The 21,478-nt window shown below is 41.5% G+C and overlaps 1 protein-coding gene and 1 non-coding gene across 2 annotated transcripts; one reads left to right on the top strand and one right to left on the bottom strand.

Moving 5' to 3' along the window:
• Positions 1 to 669: 669 nt before the first annotated feature.
• LOC141619993 (small nucleolar RNA R71) lies at positions 670 to 776 on the bottom strand. The gene has a single exon (XR_012531858.1). It is a non-coding gene; the product is annotated as a small nucleolar RNA R71 (small nucleolar RNA).
• Positions 777 to 15,472: 14,696 nt separating this feature from the next.
• On the top strand, positions 15,473 to 20,960 carry LOC141603559 (peter Pan-like protein). Its single transcript, XM_074422908.1, has 7 exons — positions 15,473 to 15,763; positions 15,857 to 16,054; positions 17,783 to 18,010; positions 18,592 to 18,684; positions 18,763 to 18,950; positions 19,210 to 19,403; positions 20,641 to 20,960. Exons 1-7 carry the CDS (start codon positions 15,746 to 15,748, stop codon positions 20,736 to 20,738), a joined length of 1,017 nt encoding a protein of 338 aa, XP_074279009.1. The 5' UTR covers positions 15,473 to 15,745; the 3' UTR covers positions 20,739 to 20,960.
• Positions 20,961 to 21,478: the final 518 nt, after the last annotated feature.

The raw sequence follows: 21,478 nt of genomic DNA, 5'->3' as shown, positions 1-21,478 counted from the left end.
CTAGGAGACTTACGATTTGCCAAGTGTATGCCTAGGAGGAATCATCAAGCTCTCCTATTCAACTCCGACCCCGAGAGGCTTTTTAGGACCTTGAGGACTAGGACCCTTGAAAGAGTGAGGAACAATTCCACCCAAGCAAACATTGATCAACCAAACTCACACATCCCACAAAATTTTGATACAACAACTACGGTTCAACCAAATACCACAATTGAGACTTTAGTAGAGAACCCCTTTCATAACTTCCTTAATTACAATAGTCCACCTCAAACACCACCACATCAAGAACCAAACCACCCACCACAAATGGCTCTTAGAGATCACAACCGGCCTAACCATAATGATTCATGTAATCCCATCAACTTTGGCACCTTGGCCCCAAACAACTTTGAAATGCATCCCGCCCAAGTCGGGTTACTTGAGAAGGACTTGTTTGGAGGTCATATTGAGGAAGATGCCCATGCCCATCTCCGGAAATTTAAAAGGAAAGTTTCAATGATGAAGAAGAATGGGGTGTCCGAAGACACCTTGAGAATGATGTTGTTTCCGTTTTCATTGACGGGCAAAGCGGACCGGTGGTTGAACATTCACCCACCGGATACTTTCACTACTTGGGATGACTTGGCTCAAGCATTTATGGCCAAGTACTACCCTTCCTCAAAGACCGCGATGCTCCGCAACGAGATACATACGTTCCAACAAGAGGATGGGGAGTCCTTAGGTGAGGCTTGGGACCGTTACCAAGACTTGATAGCAAGTTGCCCCCACCATGGAATACCCGAATGGTACATTACTCAAACTTTCTTCCAAACTTTACTACCAAGAACCAAGGAGATGGTAAATGCCTCCGCGGGGGGAGGTTTTGACCACTTGAGTGACGAAGAGGGGATGACGTTGATCAAGAGAATGGTGGATTCGGAAGCAAATTATGGCTCTAGAGGAAACATGTTAAGGAGGAATGGGAAGTTTCCAAAAGAAAACTCCTCCAACTCCGAGACAAATGCCAAGCTTGACTTGCTCACAAAGCAATTTGAGAAGTTTTCAAAGAATCAAGTGAACCAAGCCGCGACCTCATATGGGCCGCCCATGGAAGAAGTTGCTCAAGTTGCGAGTTGTGAACTTTGTGGAGGAAGTGGCCATACATATGACTTGTGTGGGAACAACTACAATGGTGCCTATGAAGAGAATACTCAAGAGGTGAACGCTTTTCAAAGCTACAACAACAATCCTAGGCCACCAAGGCCTCCTTACAACAACCCAAACACCTACAATCCAAATACCAATTTCTACCACCCCGGGTTAAGGAACCACCCCAACTTTAGCTACAAAAGCACCAATGTTCAAAACCCCCAACATCTCCAACCACAAACCCAAACCAATCCACCCGGTTTTGCTCAACCAAGGGGAATTCTCCCAAACCCAAGAAATAATTTTGGAAATCAAAACCAATGGTCAAGCAACAATCCACCCCAAAACTATGGCAACCAACAACAAGGGCACCAAGAGTTTGGAGGAAACCAAAGCAACCAAGGGTTTTACCAAGGGAATCAAGTAAATCAAGCAAATCAAGGATTTGGGCAAGGGTATGTTCAAGGGTCTCAAGAACAAGGTCAAGGATCGAATTTCAACAACTATGGTCCGAGAGGTAACATCCAAGTGGGGCAAAACAACAACCAAGGTCCCAATGCTAGATATGACTATGGGTTCCCTTTACCCATAGCCAACCAACCTCATCAAGAACCCCAAGGTGAGCTCTCTCAAGTGGAGCTTTTGAAGATGATTAAGAACATGCAACTTCAACATAGCCAAGAGATAGCTAACTTTGCAAAAGCTACTCAACAAGAACAAGCAAACTTGAGAGCTACATTTCTTAAGGACATGAGGGAAATGGAATCTAGGATGGCTTCTCATGCTATGGCTAACCCTCAAAGGCCACCCGGTGGTTTGTTGGCTCAAGGACAAAGCTCCAAAGATGCCTCAAATAGCCACCATGCTCATGCGGTAGTGCTAAGGAGTGGTTTAGAGCTTGAGGACCCTTACAAAGACCTTGAGTTGGAAGTTGATGAAGATCCAAAGGGGAATGAGGTAGAAATGGATGATGAAGAAGAAAGCTCACCCATTGAGGCTTCGGGTAAAGCTAATGAAGACACCAAAGGAAAGAAAGCTTGTGAAGATTTGACTAGAAAAGGAATTCAAGTGGACAAGGATGTTGATGGATATGTGGAAGACCTCCCTTATGAGGAGGAAGCTATTGAAGAAATACCTTTGCAACATTCTAAAAAGGTAACAAAAAGTTCGGCTCCTCCAAAGGTATCTCCCAATTCCCGACTTGTTTCTAAAATTCCTTACCCTTCAAGAGCCATAAAGAGTAGAGAAAACCTCAAGTATGCCAAATTTTGTGATATGCTTGAGAAACTTGAGGTTACCCTACCCTTTACGGAGGTGATAATGAACATGCCAACCTACTCAAAATTTTTGAAAGACATTTTGACAAAGAAAAGAGTCTTGGGTGACCAAGAAATAGTGGCTATGGAAGAAGCATGTAGTGCTCATATCCTTAACAAATTGCCCACTAAACTTGGTGACCCGGGAAGCTTTTCCATTCCTTGTGTAGTTGGCGGTGTTCCTATCTCAAGAGCTCTTTGTGACTTGGGAGCAAGTGTTAGTGTTATTCCCTTGAAAGTTGCAAAAAGGATTGGCATTCAAAACTTGGCTCCCACCACCATGACTCTCCAATTGGCGGATAGGTCCGTAAAACGCCCTATGGGGGTGCTTGAGGACGTGCCCGTCAAGGTTGGAAAGTTTTTGATTCCCACCGATTTTGTTGTCCTTGATATTCCGGAGGATAGCCACACTCCCATCATCCTAGGTAGGCCATTTTTGGCTACCGGAGGAGTACTCATTGATGTGAAGAATGGGCGGCTAACCTTCCAAATTGAGGGCAACAAAATCGAATTTAACTTGCCAAATTTGATGAAAGGTCCAAGTGTAGAAAGATTGAGCACAATCGAGGTAATTGATGAAGTAGTGCACGACGTAGCCCGTGAAGAGGCAGAGATGGAAGAGGTGTTTCAAATTTCTTTGCATGATGAGGCAATGAAAGAGGATCATGAGGTTGATGAAGAGCTATTGAAGAAAGTGGAGGGCTTTCTCCCTCCAAAGGTACAACTCAAACCCTTGCCTCCCTCACTCAAATATGCTTTCCTTGATGAGGGAGAGGCCTATCCGGTGATCGTCAATGCTAACCTAAGTGAGTCCCAAGAAAAGAAACTTTTGGAAATCTTGAAAACTCATAGAGGAGCACTTGGGTATAGCATTGATGACATCAAAGGTTTAAGTCCGAGTTTGTGCATGCATAGAATAGTTTTGGAGGAGGGGAGTCAACCCAAGGTTGACGGTCTTAGGAGGATTAACCCAAAGATGGCCGAGGTGGTGAAAAATGAAGTGTTGAAACTCCTAGAGGCCGGTATTATATACCAAATTACCGATAGCAAATGGGTTAGTCCGGTCCACGTGGTACCCAAAAAGGGGGGGATACAAATGGTTGAACAAGAGGATGGCACCACCTTACCCACTAGACCCGAAACCGGGTGGCGAATGTGTATTGACTACCGCAAGCTCAATGCCGCCACCCTCAAAGACCACTTCCCAATTCCCTTCATTGACCAAATGCTAGAAAGGCTCGCGGGCCATGCATATTATTGCTTCTTAGACGGTTATTCCGGGTTTTTCCAAATTCCCATCCACCCGGATGACCAAGAGAAGACGACCTTCACTTGCCCAATAGGAGTCTATGCTTACCGTAGGATGCCATTCGGGCTTTGTAATGCGCCAGGCACCTTCCAAAGGTGCATGATGGCAATATTCTCCGATTTCCTTGAAAAAAGCATGGAAGTCTTCATGGACGACTTTAGTGTCCATGGAGACTCATTTGATCATGGTCTAGAGAACTTGACTAGTGTGTTGAAGAGATGTGAGGAGCACAACCTCGTCCTCAATTGGGAAAAATGCCATTTTATGGTAGAGGAAGGGGTTGTACTCGGTCACATTGTCTCTAGTAGGGGTATTGAGGTTGATGGTGCTAAGGTTGCCGTTATAGAGAACTTGTCACCCCCTTCCAATGTTAAGGGAGTGAGAAGTTTTCTAGGCCATGCCGGGTTTTATCGGCGTTTTATCAAGGATTTTTCAAAAATAGCAAAGCCCCTAACCTCATTACTCCTCAAGGATTCCCCCTTTGTGTTTGATGATTCTTGTCTTGAAGCTTTCAATAGGTTGAAGAGAGCATTGGTCACGGCACCGATAATCCGATCTCCGGATTGGAATCTTCCCTTTGAGATAATGTGTGATGCATCGGACTTCGCGGTTGGTGCGGTACTTGGGCAAGTTGTGGATAAGAAGCATCATGTGATATATTACACAAGCAAGACTCTTGATCAAACTCAATGTGGATATGCTACTACCGAAAAGGAAATGTTGGCAATTGTTCATGCCGTGGAGAAATTTCGGCAATACCTTGTTGGGTCTAAGGTGGTGGTTTACTCCGATCACACCGCCTTGAGACAATTGATGGTGAAAAAGGATGCAAAGCCCCGGCTCTTGAGATGGGTCCTTCTTCTTCAAGAATTTGATTTAGAGATTAAAGATAAGGCCGGTTCGGAAAATGTTGTAGCCGACCACTTATCTAGATTGACCGTTGAAGACCATGGGATAGAAGACAAGAGTGGACCCATAAATGAGTGGTTGCGGGATGATGGACTCATGGAAGTTACCACCAAAACTCCTTGGTTTGCGGATCTTGCAAATTACATTGTAAGCGGTTTCTTGCCGGATGAAATGGAGCCAAGAGAAAGGAGGAAGTTGAGAAATGATGCTAGAAGGTACTTTTGGAATGACCCACATTTGTTTCGCAAGTGTGGGGATGGTATGTTCCGGAGATGCGTGTCTCGAGAGGAAGGCTTAGAAATTGTTGACCGGGTTCACAATTCCGCCTACGGGGGACACTTGGCCACTTCTAGAACTATCGCCAAAATCCTCCAAGGTGGGTTTTATTGGCCCTCCATGTTCAAAGACATTCACCACTTGGTTAAATCGTGTGATGCTTGCCAAAGAGTCGGGAACATAGAGAAGAGAAGTGAGATGCCATTGACTAACATATTAGAGATTGAGCTTTTTGATTGTTGGGGCATAGACTTCATGGGACCCTTTCCCAACTCTTGTGGAAATGAATACATCTTGGTTGCGGTGGACTATGTATCCAAATGCATTAAAGCGGTTGCCTCCCCCACCAATGATAGCAAAGTTGTGATGAAACTTTTTAAAGGCACGATTTTCCCAAGATTCGGAACTCCAAGGGTAGTTATAAGTGATGGCGGATCTCATTTCCGAAAGAGTACCTTCAAGGCTCTTCTTGAATCGCATGGTGTGCGGCACAAAACCGCACTTGCCTACCACCCTCAAACTAGTGGGCAAGTGGAGGTTTCTAACCGCCAAATCAAAGTCATTTTGGAGAAAGTAGCCAACAAGAGCCGGAAAGATTGGTCTCAAAAGCTCCCGGATGTCTTGTGGGCATTGAGAACCGCCTTCAAGACACCACTTGGCACCACCCCGTATAAGCTTGTGTACGGAAAAGCTTGCCATTTGCCCGTGGAATTGGAGCACAAGGCTTGGTGGGCTCTCAAAGAAATGAATTTTAACTTTGATGCCGCCGGAGAAGTACGCTTCCTTCAAATGAATGAGCTTGAGGAGTTGAGATTGGAGGCTTATGAGAGCTCCAAAATCTACAAAGATCAAACGAAGAAATGGCATGATGCCAAGATCATGAAAAAAGAGGTAAGTGTTGGAGACCTCGTTCTCCTTTTCAATTCCAAGATAAAGGTGTTCCCGGGCAAGCTCAAGTCACGGTGGTCCGGACCCTTCAAAGTGATGAAGGTATTCCCCTATGGCGCCTTTGAGCTTTGGAGTGAAGAGGGAGGCACCTTTCGGGTGAATGGTCAAAGAGTAAAGCGTTACTACGACGGCGACAACAAAGGCCCAATTGAAGTACTCTATCTCGGGGAACCCCTCCCCGAGGAGAGGGAAAGTTGAAACTCTTGAAAATGAATTGGTTTGGTGGAGTTCCACAAGAACCACCATTTGTAAATAGCATGCATGTAGATAGAGTGTGAGATAGTTTGGATTGGAAATTCTTGACAAAGTTGAATTTGGGGTGGGACCCTAACCTCGCCCGAGATCCCGACACGAGTCGTCGGTTTGAAAAGTTGAAAACTCGAAAAATGGGCAAGATTAGGACTTGGAAGTTTATTTGTGAGCATTGGAGGAAAAACAAGCTGAAAACAAAGAGATGTAACTCTCACGGTGGAATGCAATGCAGGTGCCCTCCACCAGGTAGCGCGTTGAAAATTTTTGTGAAAAATTTGGAAGAATTAAGGTGAAGAGAATCCCTACCTAAGAGGCGGAGCCGCCCACCGGCAGGGGAGATCTATACTTGGTGAAAAAGGCGAAATGATTGAAGGAAATGAATCCTCTACCAAGAGGCCAAAGAGCCCCGCCCACCGCAGAGGAATGCTTACCGAGTCAAAGGTGGAGGAGTATTAGGAGAAGGACTCCCTACCGGCGGGCCGGCAGCTGCCCACCGGTAGAGGATCTCGTGCCTTAGTGAAAGGTTGGGAATTTGAAGAAGGAATCCCTGCCGGTAGGCGGCGGAAAGCTCGCTCACCGGTAGGGAAACCGAATCGCAAAAAGGGAGTATTGGGGAATTTTCTGCCGGTGGACCGGCAGCCGGTGCCCTCCACCGGCAGCGCGTTGGTTTTATTTTTGAAGAATTACGAAACCCCCCCGGCCTGACCGTGCCGCTTGGGTTCGCCAAACCGGCAGGGATCTTTATATCCCTCGAAATCAGCCCGTGCACCCCCATTTACTCCAATTCCTTTCTCTTTCCTTCTTCTCTCATCTCCCTCATCCCTCACCTCCATTAACCCTACACCGTCCTCACCACCATTAATCATCATCCTCACCTCACCCTCCTTCATTCCCCTCATCCTCCTTCCCTTTTTGTCCTCATTTCCTTCAATCTTAAGATGGCTAACAAGAGAACTAGGTCGGAAATGGCGGAAGCTCAACGGCTTTTGGTTGAGGCGGCGGCGAGCGACACTAACCCGGATCCCGACTACCCGGATGTTGAGTTCGTCACACAAGAGCAAAAAGGTAAATTTATCTTGTTCAAAAATCGCCCCTTAACCCCGACGAAATTTATTTGTAGACCGGCTATGAGAAATATGGGACTAGACAACGAAACCTTCGAGTTGTTTAAGGGTGTTGGTATGAAGGGCTTATATGATTTGCATGAGGAAACTTATCCCCGCCTCACTTGGGAATTCCTTAGTAGTTTCCGTCTTGATAAGCACCGACAAACCCGTATGGTCGAGCAAATTCACTTTCGGTTAATGAACCGTGATCATTCCATGTCCCTAGGAAGGCTTTGCCGAATTTTCGGCCTTAACAACCCCCCAAAATTCAAGGCACCCGAGACCCATCACTTTTCTCGGGTGTGGAAAGCCATTTCGGGCTTAGATGACCAAACCGGCGTGAAGAGGCCGGAAATTGCGTGCCACAATGCCCCCATTCGCATTTGGCATCGATTTGTGGGAGGTTCTATTTTTGCGACCCATGAGCCATGGGTTTTTCGGGTTACCGAATTGGAAATTTTGGGGTCTTACTTGCTCACCACCCCGGCCACCTATGAAATCAATGTGGGTCACCATTTGGCCCTCCACTTGCAATCACTTTCCAAATCACCGGGGCAAAAAGTCCCTCCTCATGTGGGTGGGATAATAACCCGAATTGCTAAAAGCCTTGACCGCCCGGTGAACTTGAACAACTTGAGGTGGATCCGGGGGGAGACCTACATCACCAAGCAATGGTTAACGAAAAGCCTAGAGTGGATCAAGGTCAATCCTTTTGATGGAATCGAGTATTGGCAAATTCAAAAGAAAAATTCCGTCCCAATTCCCAATGCCTCCAAATTCATAATCAAACCCGGTGAGGAGTCCTACCTCCTTGAGATTGAGGAAGAGCCCGATGAGACCCGACCTCCCCCGACTAACCCCATCACCTATGGTCGTGACAACCGGAGGGAAACTCCATCCTCCCTCCACTACTCCATGCCCTCCTTCCGACCACCCTCCACCTTCCAACCTCAACCTTGGGGGGGTAACTTTGGTGAAGGCACCTCTAGCAACATCCCTCCCCCGCCTCCTATGCATGCCGACTTGGTCAAATTCATGAGTGACATGCGGTTGGGTTTGGAAACCGCCGCTAATGAGAGGCGGGGTATTGAACAAAGGTTAGATCGGATATATTATGACACCTCCGTGGGTCAATTTCCGATTTATGATGATTATATGAGGAGAAACTACGAGCACCCCCAACACCTCCACCCCTCCTACTTCCTTGAGCCGGATGGTGGTTACCACAAGGATAACCGGTTTGTCTACGCCGACATCAATATTCAGCCGGATTATTTTACCCCACCCGTTTTCCCCCTCCCGCTTCTCAAGAGGAGGGGCATGATGCTCAATGGTTCGAGGGTACACCCTCCATTTTCTCCCGCCCCGAGGTTGGGAGTAGCTCCGGGGCGGCTTCCGGTGGTTTCCTCTCTTCCGGCGGGAATTTCGGCGAACCCATGAACACCGACGACTTCCTTAGCAAGTCCGCGTTTGGAGCGGTGGAAGGAGATGGCAATGATGATGATAATGATAACAACGATGATGATGATGACGGAGACTTTGAGTCTTAGGCGGCCTCGAGTTTGGCCTATCTTTACTCCCTTTTCAATCCAAAGCCTTCGGTATGCTCCCCATAATCAATCCAAATGTCAAGTATGTACCCAACAATCCAAACTTCTCATTCATATTTAAATTTTGTATGCATTCAGTTAGAAATTCATATAGTTGCATTCATATAGAATTGCATTAGATTTCAATTTGTAATATATTGTCACATTTAGTAATTGCATCCACTTAGAATAGATTGCATTGTCATTTAAATTTAGCATATAGAATAGCGCATGCATTGCATTTCCAAAATAAAAACCAACTAAAAAATTCAAAAACGACTAAAACCACCAAAAACATGTTATTTTCTTTCAATCAATTGCCCTCCCATGTAAATGAATAAGTGTGGGGAGGGCCCAAAAAAAAAAAAAACCAAAAATATGCATTTTAATTTCCAAAAATCAAAATACCAAAAATATGTTATTTTTATTTTCAAAAATTAAAAAAAACCACCAAAAATATGTTGTTTATTTTTCCTATTCTCTCCCTATACTTTGTTCCATTGAGGACAATGTAAATTTCAAGTGTGGGGAGGGAAATATCCACTTTGTGAATATTTGTTTGCACCTTTAAATTTGATAAAAATTCAAAAAATGCCTAAAAATTGAAAAAATTTCAAAAATTTCAAAAATATTGCATTGTATATATATGTTTGTCTAACAAGTGGTGCAGGCACATGCGGGACATTTGAGGCATTAGGAGACTAGAAGACCGCTCGGTTTAATCTTTCTTATCTCTTTCTCCTTTTCCATTCCTTTTCTTTTACAATTGTTGTGTATATGGAGGAGGATGGGCTATGTTGATGAGGATGTTCCATTTTGGAACTTGGTGTGTGTTGCTTACGTGCTGCTAGGTTTAGGCAATTGTTGCATGTTTATTTAGGTTGCTAGTGCTTAGAAATGCATTTCATACCTTGTGAATACGTGTTTGTTGCTTTATTTACATTTTGCATCGAGTTTGTACATAAATTTTTGAACAAATTTGGTCTAGGAAGGGAGTATGATACCTCAATGATGATATTGTCTTGGCCGCGTCTTTCCCCTCCTATTGGCTTGCACCTTGTGACATCCTCGTTATATACGGGAAATGAGGCTAGACCGGAGAGTTTTGACCACCTTGTGAGACCATAGACCGTAGACTAGACCTAGATTTCGACCTAGCTACTCAAATGTGAGGATTAGAGCCTCCTTGGGACCGGTACATCCATACCCGGTCCCCCTTTAGGTGTGAGTAGGCTCCTCGCGTGGCATGTCACATCACGACGCACAAGCATGGCGTCCTTTCCTTTTAGACCATGAGATGTTCATTTGTATGCATATTTTGAAACAACAAGTTGCATTTCAATTTTTGAGCCTCACATTGCCAAATAAGCCTAATTTTTCGACCCTTTAGACTAGGACCGATTTTGTTTACCCCTTTTGAGCCTTGACCTTTCATTTGATACCTACACTACTAACTACAACCCAAAAACAACCGACCTTGATCAAGAAAGTTGTCTATGAGTTTGGCTAGTATGCAGCAAGGGAATTTGAATCTTGGTTTAGTGGATGTGCACAATCCATTTGAGTCGGAATGATGGTTTAGTTTGGTTTGCTTTGAATAAAGAGATTTTGAAAAAGAAAAGAAAAGAAAAATAGAAAAGAAGAAAAATGTGAAAAAGAAAAGAGATTTACTTATATGTATTTGAATTATGTTTGTTGAGAAAAAGCCGAGCAACACTCCTTATGCATCATTAAAGGAGTAGAAAAAGGCGTTGCAAAATAAAGGGGAAATGATGTTTTTCCAAATGAGTCGAATTTTCAAATTTTTGTGTGATTTAGGCAACTAATATCATGTTCCTTTTGATTCACTCATTTGTTGTAATAAGTTGGGAAGAAATAGGAGATTTTGACAACTACTTGATCTTAAAACCCCAAATGATCCATAACGGTGCTTGCACCAATCCCGTTTCGACCCATCGCCTAGCCCCATTACAACCCTTGTTTCTTGTATGCATACTTTTTCCTCTTTTTGCATTTCACTAATGGTCTTGTAGGAGAGGCTTCCATGTTAGATTGCGGGCATGTCTCACGAGTCGAGTAGATGAGTGATTTGGTTACTTTTTGCACAAAAATCACCCGCTCCAAAAACGAAATGAGAGATTAGTGAAAACCGTGAGGAAGTCGGTAGTCTTGGTCCCCTTAGTCATGGGTCAATTTGGTTGAATCTCGAGTGTGCCATGTGATTCTCGAAGGTTAGGCTTTGTTTCCCCCTTTCCCGCCTCTGAATTTGTTTCCTAGGCATTTGGTTGTCAAAAATTGCGGTTGCTTGAGCCACCATTAGGGCATTGACACCCCGCCGAGACTATGAGACGGTATCTCCCGACCAAAACCTTTAATCGTTCAAAGTAAAACGGCCGCTTAGATGAGGAAAGCGGTTTGATTTTTGTGATGCGTCATACATGTCGATTCGTGCTTAATTGAATGATTGCATCAAGAATTTTGTAGCAAGACCCAACTTGCCTTGCAATAGGGCACTCTCCCCTCATGAGTGTCAAATTGTGAGTTGAAGGGGCGTTGAGTGCGCTAATACTCGATCGGCTTAAGTAGTAGTTTAGTTGAGTGATGCTTATATTGTGCACTCACTCTCCTTGTCTATTTTAGTAGGGACTTGTGCATTGATTTTGGACTTACTCGAGGACGAGTAAGGTTTAAGTGTGGGGAGGTTGATATGTGAATTATTTACACCTTATTTCCCTCTTTCTTCGACGCATTCCGGCTCATAACGAGTCGATTTCGTGTGCTTTTCCTTGCATTTGTGCCCGATCCCCGTACTTGTCATTTTGTGTGTCCTTTTGTAGGAACCGAGTCGAGTATGAAGGAATTGGGGCAAGAAAAGGCATTCTAATGCCTTTACATGAAGAAAGGGGAGAAGAAGGATTTTTGAAGAAGAAATCCTCTGCCGGCAGGCCGGCAGCCGGCCCACCGGCAGGAGGTATGGCTACGAGGAGAAAAAGGAAGAAACAAGCTGAAGAGGTGTTCTCTGCCGGCAGGCCGGCAGCCGGCCCACCGGCAGGGAACACTATCCCATACTTAGTCAAATTTTCGAAGAAATTTCTGGCCAAAGTTAAAGCGACGCTGCCGCAAGACTGAGTAGCTGAAATGGTCACCCACAGAGGGTACCGACACTAAGAATTGGAAGAAAATCCCAAGAAGAGAAATCCTCTGCGGCGGGCAGCAGTACCGGCCCACCCACCGGCAGGGGATTACGCAACCTTCATTTTCTCAAGTTTTTGAAAGAACGCGCTGCCGGCAGAGGAGGCCGGCAGCCGGCCCGCCGGCACAGGAGCACTTTACACGAGTTGGGCTTTTTCATTCTTTCTTCCCTTAATCCAATGATAGCCTATAAATACCCCCTCCTTAAACCCTTTTGCACATAACCCTAGATCTGAAAAACATTCCATATTTATTGTAATATCTCCTTAATCAAGTTCTAATCTTTCAATAATTATTATTAATATTTAGCAAGAATTAGTTAGTTCTAGTAATAGTCAATTGTTTACACTTGTTTGTAAAAGTTTGTATTGGGGATTTTGAAGGGTTTTCCTTCCTATTAATCAATCAAGCTTCCATCTTTTCTTTTGTTGGTATAATTTCTCTCCTTCCTTTTACTTGTTTATCATTTGTTTACATTTTCCTTGTCTTTTGATTTTGTTACAACCTTCATTATGTCTTCTCCTTGTGTTGTTTGCTTTTCTTCTCTATTTAGCATATATTCCCTTAACATGAGTGAGTAGATCCCTTCTAGGGTTTAGGGTGATTCTTTATGGGATTTGTGGGCATGATTCTTTGAACATTTTGGTCTTTGGTGAAATTGTTTAACTTTCCTATTCATTGCACTCAAGGTGTTTGTTGATTTGCTCAAGTGAAAGCTTTGGCCTTTCTTCATTTATTGCTTAATTCTCCCTTAGAATGAAAGTTTTTGGGAGTCTTGATGTATGTTAGGAGAGGAGGGATGCTTAATGAAAATTAGTAGCCTTCCTTAAGATACCCAAGACATTGGTTCTTCATCTTAGGTTATTCTCTCACCATTGACCCTTTTTGATCTTAATGCTTGCCCCTAACCCATATTGATGACCCCGAAGGCCCTAGCTTTTAATTAACCGTATTCATTACCATCATCTTGCTTGTCTTTTGCTCTAGTGATTATAACCAAAACCTTTACTCTTAATTTTGATTAAACTTGACTCATAATTGAACTTTGTAGCAACCCCCGCCGTCCTTGAGTTCGACCCCGACTAAATACTACGCTTTTTCGGGTTTTATAAATAGTTTTGATATAGGGAGTAGACGACAAATTTCCTACCATATCAGGTACGGCCTAAGAAAGACCAGGTCGAGGCAAAAGAAGCCGCCGCAGAAGAAGCCGATGCAGAAAATTTTTTACAAATTACTTGCGCAGAATATACGCTCAAACGTACATCGGAGCCCATACCACGCATAGATAGACTACGCTGGGGCAAATTGATGGGGCATATTCGCACCGCCGACCAAGTCAACATATTGAGCAAGGTCAAAGATATCCATAGCAAGTCAACGGCTTAGACATTTAGCCCTAGCCGATGCACCGGACCCATCGGCTGTCACTGGTCTCGGCATGGCAACCGCCAAACCGGGACACATACCCGCGTACTCATATCCAAGACCCCTCGGCGGTGAGTCAACAGGGCCCGCCGGCCTGCCATAGGTCCCTCGGCCGAGGGGTAGATCAGTCTTTCCACCTGCTAGCCACTTGGCCACTTGGCCACTACGTGACAAAAGGTGAAAGTCTATAAATACTCCTCAACCTTCATTGAGGAAAGGATCCACAACTTAACCTAAGAATCACTATTCATCTGGTATTATCTTCCTTATCTCTCTACAATACATCCTTAGCCAAGTAATAACAACTTATCCCTTAAGTTTACTGACTTGAGCGTCGGAGTGAGTACGCTTGGCACAAAGCCAAGCCCTCAGTTCGTTCATTGTTGCAGGAGAGGCCGAGGGGAACGATAGAGACGAAGAATCCAACTCAAAGACATCATTCTACAAGCCACGGGTGGTAATAATACTTGCTCTGGAATTATTATTATCTTTTTATTTTTATTTCATTTCAGTTCAGTTCAGTTCAGATCAGTTCAGTTCAGTTCAGTTTAGCTCCATTAAATTCTGTTCAGTTCAAACAATTTCAGTCCAAAAGAATAGGGCCTAATTCATTTAATTTTATTTGGATTATAGACTTTTAGGTGACACTATACTATAACACTAAGGCCCTGTTCTTTTGAACTTAAAGTCACTTAATTTAAGTTAACTTCAGATCCTATAAGTTCAGTTCAGATCCTATAAGTTCAGTTCAGATTCTATAAGTTCAGTTCAGATCCTATAAATTCACTTCAGTTCAGATCCTATAATTTCAGTTTAGTTCAGATCCTATAAGTTCAGTTCAGATCTTATAAGTTCAGTTCAGTTCAGTTCAGATCCTATAAGTTCAGTTAAGTTCAGATCCTATAAGTTCAGTTAAGTTCAGATCCTATAAGTTAAGTTCAGTTCAGTTCAAATCTTATAAGTTCAGTTCAGTTCAGATCTTATAAGTTTCAGTCCAAAAGAACAAGGCCTAATTAGTAGCAATTACCCTAAATTGTTCAGTGTTATAGTATACATTTAGAGATTTAGGGTTAATGAATTCGTTTGATCAGGGTGTGTATTTTATTTTATTACTCGTAGTTTTCAAAGTTAATACAATGAAATACATTTGCAATGTAATTAGGGGTAATTAGTGTTGCATAACCCGAATTCATATCATAGAATGAAATACATTCGAGTTAATGACTTTTAGAGATTTAGGATTATAAAATAATGAAATGTATTTAGGGGTAATTAGTGTTGTAGTATAGAGGTTAAGGGTTCATTAACCCGAATTTACGTGCCAATGAATTATCTGGATTCAAAGTTCTCGAACTTATTTGCAAAGTTACTCAGTGAGCTAGCTTTAAAATTAAGATTAATAACTTTGTAAACAAATTAAGCTCATTTATATAATAACTGAGGTAACTTTGTAAACGAATTATCCAGATTCAAACAAATTAGCTAACTATAAAGCTAACTAAAACAACTCTCTGAAAAAGTCCAGTAATTTTGGAAACACGTTAAAAAAAATTCCAAGAGTAAAGACAATGTCTCACAAACTAAAAGCACAACTCACTAAGCCATATTTACGAACAACGATACTCCCTCCACTCAAATCTAAATACATCATTTCTCGTTTACACATTTGTCAATGCATAAACTATACCGTAAATATCTTTATTACATTGTAAAAAAAGAATATAAACAATTGATATTCTTATTGTACTCACGAAGACGAATCATACAAAATCTCACATCAAAATGACGACTCTCATCAAAATGTTGGTCTAGTATGGTAAATTGGGCATGAGTTTTTTCATCTATGTATAAAAATTGTCGGTGTCTTATGGACCATGTCCACGACTATGAGTATAGTCATATAGATAACATGTTTTCTTTCTTAACACATCTACATTATCTATTTATCTTACTATAAATCTATATATAACTTGATTATTTACTCGTATTGTACTTTGATTGAGGCCGATTTCGTGATGATTAGCTAGCCTTTTGGGGTTTTCTTTCTTCAACAAAAAAAAAAAAAAAAAAAAAAAGAATAATGTTGATGGGCTTAGCCGCTAAGGCTAGGGCTGATAAACAAAAACAAAGTTTTCTCAACTCTACAATTCCTCAAGGCTGAAGCTATTCACGCAGTTGCCTCATTACCGCCATTAAAGCTCTCAAGCTTTCGCCTTCCCCTTTTGTATATCAACTTCTCTTCTAATTACTTCGCAAACACCCTTTAATTCAAGCTATACTAAGGAACAAACAATGGGTCGTTTTAGAAATGTAAGCAATTATATTTTCTTTTTCTTGCTTAAACCCTAATTTTATTACTTTAATTTAATTATTGTTTATGCTTATATTTGATTTGATGAATAGAAAAAGAGGAAGGTGGTGGTAAAATCAGTAGTGAAGAACAATCAACAGTTACCAACAGTTGATCAAGTTACTGGGAAGAAGATTCCACAAACAATGGTGTTTTCGAGGAACAAGGGTAAAAGGTTGCCTCCTATGTTAAGTCAATTGGAATTGGATTTGAGGAAGGTCATGCTTCCTTATACCGCTCTTAAACTCAAGGTTTTACCTTTTTCTCCTTTTCTTCTGTTTTTTTTTTCGACTTTCCGTCTCTGACGTTTATATTATGTTTCTTTGTGATTGATTTTGTGCTTCTCAAGTTCTCCGCAGTCGTGGTACACTGGTACCATGATTTGATGTTAAGGGACCGAACCTCGAGTGAAAATTTCATATTTTCATTGATTGGGGAAGCTCTGGCTAGTCCCCTTGTTGTGCCGATTTGACGTTGAGGGACCGAACCTAGATTGAACATTTCATATTTTCATTGATTGGGGGAAGCTCTGGCTACTCCCCTTGTTGGGCCGCGGGAGACCTTACCTTGTAGGATTAAGAAGCTCAGTAGTGATGTTGTCTTTGAGTAATTGAGTTCATTTGAGTTGAGTTGGATGTGTAGGGCTTAACACTAGTGTTATGTTAAGGTTTTATAATGGCTCTTTGTGGACCATCTTAGATTAATTGTTGCTAATTACTTATCTAAGGAAAGTTATCTCAAGTGTAATTGTGTTTTCAATAGAAAATGTAGTTCAGAGGAATAGAATTTTGATCTACTTTTGCTTGATTTGGTTGTATAATTTGAAACAAAGGAAGAAAAAGAGAGTGTAAGATTAGATGATGAGACTTGGGGAAGATATGCATTTCATGTTTATCGAGAGGGATAGTTTGTGCGTAGGAGGAATGGAACTGTCCTGCAAGTGTTTTCCCTTGTTGTAACAGAAGCAAGAAAGAACAAATAAAGAACAATAAAGACAAAACGCACAGATTTACGTGGTTCACTAATGGTGTGTTAGCTACGTCCAGGGCAGAAGGGAGAGAGTTATTGATATGTGAGGAGTTTTCAGCTTACAGATTCAGACGGTATGATAAGCATGACGGCTAGGTAGAGGCTTAGAGAGTTTATATAATACTCTCTAAGACCTAATACAGAATGACCTAATAAAGGCCCATGACAGACCTAGCCCAATAACAGATACGGGCAGCGAGACCCCCGCATAGTCGTTCGAAGCGGCGACTAACAGAATCAAGGCACAAACCTCATAAGAAATAGGTTCATGGAGGAATTACTCTTTCAAAAATTTGATAATAGACTGAGTTATGATGTCTATATATTTGGGAAATATTTTCTTTGCTTTTCCTGTGTAATTGGAAGGTCAGTAAGAAAAACCTTGTTACCCTATCTCCTCTTTGAACGAGGAAGCCTATGAACACCCGATCAGATCTGTCAAGGACGAGTTGACGACTACAGGGAAGCAGTTCCCAAGCTCTGAGCGCAGATGTGAATTCGAACTTTTTGGTCTTTTCAGTTTTTTCTGATGATATGAAAATATTAATCCTGTTTCTCCCCTAGAGATGATATATTTGATTCTTGTGCATTGTTTACGTTGAAGCTGCACTAATATATTTACTATGCAAGTTACTCAACAGTGGTTATACATTTGTAGGGTGTATATGTGGTCTTGATAATAGGAACTCTAAAGTTTTATGGCCAAATAGAAATGTATTTTGAGGTTTGCTTTTGTTAGACACATGTTTGGGAACGTCGATGCTGTGTTAAGAACTTCTGCGAATGCAGAGTATGACAACTTGTCTAATGACTCTAATCTGCCACTTGGAGATGGTTTGGTCCAAATTGAAGTTTCAGATGTCCAAATCAAAATAAGAAATTTTAGTGGAACTATAAGTTGTATTTTTTTGGTTTAGTGCTGGTTTTTATTTCTTTATGTCATAATCCAGGAAAAAAAGAGGAACACTCTGAAGGACTTTGTCAATGTTGCTGGACCTATGGGTGTCACTCACTTCTTGATGCTGTCAAAAGCCATAAATCCGTATCTGAGAATTGCTAAGACTCCACAAGGCCCAACTCTTACATTCAAGATCCATCAATACTCACTAGCAGCGGACGTTGCGCAGTCTCAGTTGCGACCCAGATGTCCGCCGGATCTTTTCAAAAATTCTCCTTTGGTAAGTAGAGAATGTTCGTTACATTTTTTTTCCCGTCTATTTTACTGAAGTCCTACATCCTAGGGCATTTTCGCTCCCCTTTTGTTTTTCACTTTTTCTTTTCTATATTTTCGCATTTTGAGTTGTGTGTTCACCCTGGACGGTTCTAAAGGATGATTCATGTCAGCCGACCCCAAATCATTTTGGGATTAAGGCTCTGATGTTGTTGTTGTTGCTGCATCCTAAGGCAGTATACTGTCACAATCCATTTTGTAATCCACGGATATCTTGTTACTTCTCAATCACAAAAGTTTTTCCCACTTTCAACGTATACTACAGAATAACATCTGGAATAATTATTACAAAAGGGGAAGGGTTATGTTGATCATAACAGCAAAATCTTTTACCCTCCAGTGCTTGTGCGCTTGAGCCGGACAAACAATGGTTATATATTTAGAGGAGATAACTTTGTTTGCCGTGTCTGGACAATGATTTATTGTTTCACTTGAAGCTGTGTGTTCAGCTTTGAGGGTTTTATGCCTTTGGGTTCTTCAGTATGATGTTGCAGATACATTGTTCTCATGTATGTTTATTCTTGGCAGCTTGTTCTATCTGGTTTTGGGAATCAAGAGGAACATTTGCGATTAACATCTACACTGTTTCAGAACATGTTTCCAACTATTGATGTTAACACAGTAAGTGCAAGTGATCACTGCATCCATCTTGGCCAGTTTGTTTGCAATACATTGCTCTAATATTATCTTTGCATACAGGTCAAACTCTCTCTTTGTCAGAGGATTGTCCTTTTGAACTACAATAAGGAAACAAAACTTATAGATTTCCGCCATTATTCCATTAGATTACAACCTGTTGGCGTGTCTCGCAGAATCAGGAAAATTGTACAGAATCGTCAGATTCCTGATTTAAGCACCCTCCAGGATGTGAGTGAATTTGTTACTAGGTAATGCAGGTATTCTGAGTCTTTTTACCAAGACTCTATTGTTTTGAATTAAGACATCTATACCTCTTTTCCTGAGTTTTCTCACATCGTCGTAGGCTTTTATGTTTTAATCAGGATGAATTAGTAACAATAAGCATGTGGTGGGGTAGGGTTAATGTTCACATCATGCATGGCTTTAAAGTTTAATCTTTGCATTTTGATAGCCGTGATGATTTATAATAATCTAATGTGTATTATTTTTCATTCATGTATCTTGTAGAGCTAATTATGGGTCTGAAAGTGAGGGTGATGATGAAGCTGCGACTGTAGACCTTGTGAGTGACCTTGGCAGAGTCAATCGTGCTTCTACAAAAAGTGCTGTCAAACTTCAGGAGATTGGACCAAGGATGACCCTTGAGCTGATCAAAATTGAGGAGGGATTATGTTCTGGCGAAGTGATGTTCAGCATGAATGGTATGTGTGCCATGTCTATCTGTTTTCCTTTCGCCCTTTTGGCGTCTGGGCTTTGGTTTCTGCTTGTGTTGTTTCGGTTATAATTATACATTCTCATGTCTCTATTTACTAATAATTTACTCCCTCCATCTTGTCCAATTAGTCCCATAGGTGATAGGTTATTGGCACCAATTTTAAGAATTGTGAGAAACTGGCCAAACAACCCTTTTCGACCCTTACCCTCTCTTGTCTCATTTATTGGCAAACAAAATAAAGAAACATCCTCCACAATCAATTTCAACCACCAAACCAACCTTCTAAAATGATGACCACCCCGCTCCCTCTGCCCATCACCACCATCCTTACACTCTTTGGCTCCCTATCGCCGTCAAAGTTTCTACCCTCTAGGTCTGGTCTAGGAAAGTGAGGACTAGGACTGTAAATGAACTGAGTTGGCTCGGTCAAAGCTCGGCTTGTGCTTGCAGGGTCAATTTTGACCCGGCTCGAGCTCGAGCTCAGCAGGGTTTGGGCTCATTTATTATTATTTTTTGTATAATTTTTATATTATAATATTAATTCTATTTCAAATTATATGTTATTTAAGCATTTATAAGTATATTATAATATAATATTTTTTAGTATTTTATAAACTGATTTGTTTTTAAAAATAATTATATTTACTTAGATTCAAAAGGTGAGAAAGTGAAAATAATATAATGACAAACCGAGCTCGATTCGAACTCGAGCCAAGCTCGAGCTTGAATTTTTTAGGCTCGACGAGCTTGAGCTAAAAATTTCGAACCGAACCTAATCCACCCGAGCTTGAGCTCAGATCGGCTCGTTTACAGTCCTAGTGAGGACACAGTTTTGGTGTTTGAATGACGGAAAATGGCGGTGCTACGAAATGTATGGTGGCGGTGGCGTGGAGGCAGGTGAATGTAGTAGCATTCGGGGTGGTGCGAATGTATCATCTCAATTTTACTACTATAAAATTCATCCATTCCACCACTCCCTAAGGTTTTTAAGTAAGTAGGGACTTCCAAGATCATGTCATAAATCATTACCATTTGAGCGTTTTAAGGGGTGATACACAAATGTCCATATAGATCAATTTACTTACTCCATATCATTTGATTTGCCTGAAACTGAAAATATTTGTAGAGTTTATTGTTTTCTTCTATTGGTATACATCAGTGTCTGTTGCTATTAGCAATTTCAGCCCTCATCAACCTTTTGTTTGTTTGAAATTTCTGAATAGAAACTGGTTATAAAGAGGAGGAAGAAAATGAAGATGAGGTAGAAGATGGGGAAGGAGAGGAGGACGAGGAAAGCGATGAAGAAGACGATGTAGAGTGATTTTGCAGCCGGCTTTTGGAAACGATATATGTGATTGCGACTTAAATTTTTGCAGGCATAGTCCGTCCAGAACTAGATAATTGCACGTAGGGTGCGGTAAACCATGAATGCATTTTTTATGAATTTGGTAACAGTAGTCGGCTTATTTCATGTTGTGCTTTTCAAATATATGCTCATTGTACAACTCTTCGTCTCTTATAACTTTTATTTGTGACACTCAAATATAGTTTCACATATCCTTTATCGTGCATTTTCTAGAAGTCTATTAAAGATAAAACCAAATTAAAAGTTGCGAGGTCTTAATTTCAAGATTGGATGTTAGGCTATCGTTATCCCTAATCCCAACTACATATTGGGTCTTAGTTACACCGGTCAAAAGATGACCTGACCTAAAAAAGTCTGTTAGATTTCGCCCGAAAATAATCTGCCCATTTAGGCCCTGTTCTTTTGGACTTAAAGTCACTTAATTTAAGTTAACTTCAGATCCTATAAGTTCAGTTCAGTTCAGATCCTATAAGTTCAGTTCAGATCCTATACTCACTTAATTTAAGTTAAGTTCAGTTCCTATAAGTTTAATTCAGATCCCATAAGTTCAGTTAAGTTCAGATCCTATAAGTTCAGTTCAGTTCAGATCTTATAAGTTCAGTTCAGTTCAGTTCAGTTCAGATCTTATAAGTTTCAGTCCAAAAGAACATGGCCTTCGCATTAAAAGTTTAAAACCCGCCTGACCCGTAACTCGC

The sequence above is a fragment of the Silene latifolia genome, chromosome 1 (assembly GCF_048544455.1).
Source record: "Silene latifolia isolate original U9 population chromosome 1, ASM4854445v1, whole genome shotgun sequence".
Lineage (NCBI taxonomy): Eukaryota > Viridiplantae > Streptophyta > Magnoliopsida > Caryophyllales > Caryophyllaceae > Silene > Silene latifolia.
This window is presented reverse-complemented; position numbering and strand designations above follow the sequence as displayed.